Here is a 3,349-nt window from a genome sequence, read left to right on the forward strand (position 1 = left end):
GATAGAGAGAGAGAGAGATAGAAAGATAGACAGATATATACATAGAGATAGAGAGTGAGGAGAGAGAAATAGATAGATAGATAGAGAGAGAAAGAGTGAGAGAGAAAAAAAAATAAACACAGACAGAGGAAACTGACCAAAGTCGAAAATACTTCACAGCATCCCTTGGAGATCAGAGTCCATTGTCTGGCCTACTGAGATAACTCTCCTTCCTCATCCTCCCTCCTTCTTCCCGCAATAAAGTTAAGATGGCTACAGGGTACAGGCTTTCTGATTTTTTCCTTTTTTTTGAGGTTTACATTGTAATAATCTTGTTAGTTGATTTATCTGTTTCCTCGATTTCCTTCTCAGCGACAGTCATGGTGATATATGTAGTCAATAGCAACATGAAAAGGATAACAGCGCGTAATTGAATTTATGTACACTCCCCCTCCACAGTACACACAACGCATACACAAACACACACATGCCTGTCTTTACAACACACGCACATATTTAATATGCTTTCGTACACACGCCTACGCTCATATAACCGAACACTCGCCCCACACTTCTGCACACATATATATGAAGCAGCAGATATACAACACAACAACCAGTTTCCTTCTACACTGCACAACACTCCACAGTTTCTCATTCGCAGCCACACAGTATATCTCACTTATATTATATATTTCACTTCTATACACAGCACACCCAAATAGGAGACCCCTCTACGCTACACAGAGACCCCTCTACACTACACAGTACACCCTAATATATTTCCTACTACGCCCCCACAGCACACCCCAGTTTCCTACTACGCCCCCACAGCACACCCCAGTTTCCCACTACGCCCCCACAGCACACCCCAGTTTCCCACTACGCCCCCACAGCACACCCCAGTTTCCCACTACGCCCCCACAGCACACCCCAGTTTCCTACTACGCCCCCACAGCACACCCCAGTTTCCCACTACGCCCCCACAGCACACCCCAGTTTCCCACTACGCCCCCACAGCACACCCCAGTTTCCCACTACGCCCCCACAGCACACCCCAGTTTCCTACTACGCCCCCACAGCACACCCCAGTTTCCTACTACGCCCCCACAGCACACCCCAGTTTCCCACTACGCCCCCACAGCACACCCCAGTTTCCCACTACGCCCCCACAGCACACCCCAGTTTCCTACTACGCCCCCACAGCACACCCCAGTTTCCCACTACGCCCCCACAGCACACCCCAGTTTCCTACTACGCCCCCACAGCACACCCCAGTTTCCTACTACGCCCCCACAGCACACCCCAGTTTCCCACTACGCCCCCACAGCACACGTCAGTTTCCTACTACGCCCCCACAGCACACCCCAGTTTCCTACTACGCCCCCACAGCACACCCCAGTTTCCTACTACGCCCCCACAGCACACCCCAGTTTCCTACTACGCCCACACAGCACACCCCAGTTTCCCACTACGCCCCCACAGCACACCCCAGTTTCCTACTACCCCCCCACAGCACACCCCCAGTTTCCCACTACGCCCCCACAGCACACGTCAGTTTCCCACTACGCCCCCACAGCACACCCCAGTTTCCTACTACGCCCACACAGCACACCCCAGTTTCCCACTACGCCCCCACAGCACACCCCAGTTTCCTACTACGCCCACACAGCACACCCCAGTTTCCCACTACGCCCCCACAGCACACCCCAGTTTCCTACTACGCCCCCACAGCACACCCCAGTTTCCTACTACGCCCCCACAGCACACGTCAGTTTCCCACTACGCCCCCACAGCACACCCCAGTTTCCTACTACGCCCCCACAGCACACCCCAGTTTCCTACTACGCCCCCACAGCACACCCCAGTTTCCCACTACGCCCCCACAGCACACGTCAGTTTCCCACTACGCCCCCACAGCACACCCCAGTTTCCTACTACGCCCACACAGCACACCCCAGTTTCCCACTACGCCCCCACAGCACACCCCAGTTTCCTACTACGCCCCCCACAGCACACCCCAGTTTCCCACTACGCCCCCACAGCACACGTCAGTTTCCCACTACGCCCCCACAGCACACCCCAGTTTCCTACTACGCCCACACAGCACACCCCAGTTTCCCACTACGCCCCCACAGCACACCCCAGTTTCCTACTACGCCCACACAGCACACCCCAGTTTCCCACTACGCCCCACAGCACACCCCAGTTTCCTACTACGCCCCCACAGCACACCCCAGTTTCCTACTACGCCCCCACAGCACACGTCAGTTTCCCACTACGCCCCCACAGCACACCCCAGTTTCCTCTTTACAACCACACAACACACCCGAATGCCTCTCCAATCACCATGACTATTTTTGACTACGATACTTTTATTGAGACAAGCGTCCACATCAAGAGAATTAAGTAAATTAACAAGCACATTTACACCACCTTTCACCCCGAGTAACGCAGCCAACTCATTTCTAAATATCCCCCCCCCCTCCAACAATCTTTCCCTGCCCCCTCCCCCCACCATAAACAAACACACACACACACACACACACACACACACACACACACACACAAACACACACACACACGCACACACACACACAAAAAAAAAAAAAACAGAACCACAGTAAGCACCCGTCTTATCAGCCCATACGCCAACGCACATGGCATTGTCTCGCTCAAGCATATCAGCGGCCTATCTCTCGTGCGAGAAGAGTGACTCATTTCCGCATACAAATTTCTTATATCTCGTTGCAAAGGCGGATGCTCGTGTCCATAAATTACTCGTATATGGCATGTAGCGTGGCGTGTGGCGTGGCTTCTCTCTTCGACGATAAAACGGACGTGTCATTTATATGATTTTTAACTGAGGACTTCACGGGATGTTAGATTTATTTTTGGTCATAAGGGAGAAGGAGAGGGAGGAAAAGATTAAGAAGGACAGAGAGAGAGAGGAAGAATGTGTGTGTGTGTGTGTGTGTGTGTGTGTGTGTGTGTGTGTGTGTGTGTGTGTGTGTGACAAAGAGAAAGTGTTTGTGTGTGTGTGAGACAAAGAGAAAGTGTTTGTGTGTGTGTGAGACAATGAGAAAGTGTTTGTGTGTGTGTGAGACAAAGAGAAAGTGTTTGTGTGTGTGTGTGTGTGTGTGTGTGTGTGTGAGAGAGAGAGAGAGAGAGAGAGAGAGAGAGAGAGAGAGAGAGAGAGAGAGAGAGAGTGTGTATGTGTGTGTGTGTCTGTGTGTGAGAGAGAGAGAGTGTGTATGTGTGTGTGTGAGAGAGAGAAACGAAAACACAGAGTCAGAAAAAGACAACAAAAGGAGAGACAGACAAAGAGAGATAGCAAGAAAAAGATAACAAAACCAAAGCTTCTCACGAC

The 3,349-nt window shown here is 51.5% G+C and overlaps 1 protein-coding gene across 1 annotated transcript; it reads left to right on the forward strand.

The window, feature by feature from the left end:
• The first annotated feature begins 359 nt into the window (after window positions 1-359).
• Window positions 360-2,343, forward strand: LOC138867314 (DNA-directed RNA polymerase II subunit RPB1-like). The gene is made up of 2 exons (XM_070142438.1): window positions 360-405; window positions 692-2,343. The coding sequence occupies exons 1-2, from the start codon at window positions 360-362 to the stop codon at window positions 2,341-2,343; spliced, it is 1,698 nt and encodes a 565-aa protein (XP_069998539.1).
• Window positions 2,344-3,349: the final 1,006 nt, after the last annotated feature.

Source organism: Penaeus vannamei, chromosome 29 (genome assembly GCF_042767895.1).
Source record: "Penaeus vannamei isolate JL-2024 chromosome 29, ASM4276789v1, whole genome shotgun sequence".
Classification (NCBI taxonomy): domain Eukaryota; kingdom Metazoa; phylum Arthropoda; class Malacostraca; order Decapoda; family Penaeidae; genus Penaeus; species Penaeus vannamei.

Excerpts from the sequence above, each read along its gene's own strand:
- LOC138867314 (XM_070142438.1), top strand. The coding sequence starts at position 360 with ATGGTGATATATGTAGTCAATAGCAACATGAAAAGGATAACAGCGC. Across the intron at positions 406-691 it reads CATGAAAAGGATAACAGCGC|CACACCCAAATAGGAGACCC; the intron begins GTAATTGAATTT and ends TTCTATACACAG.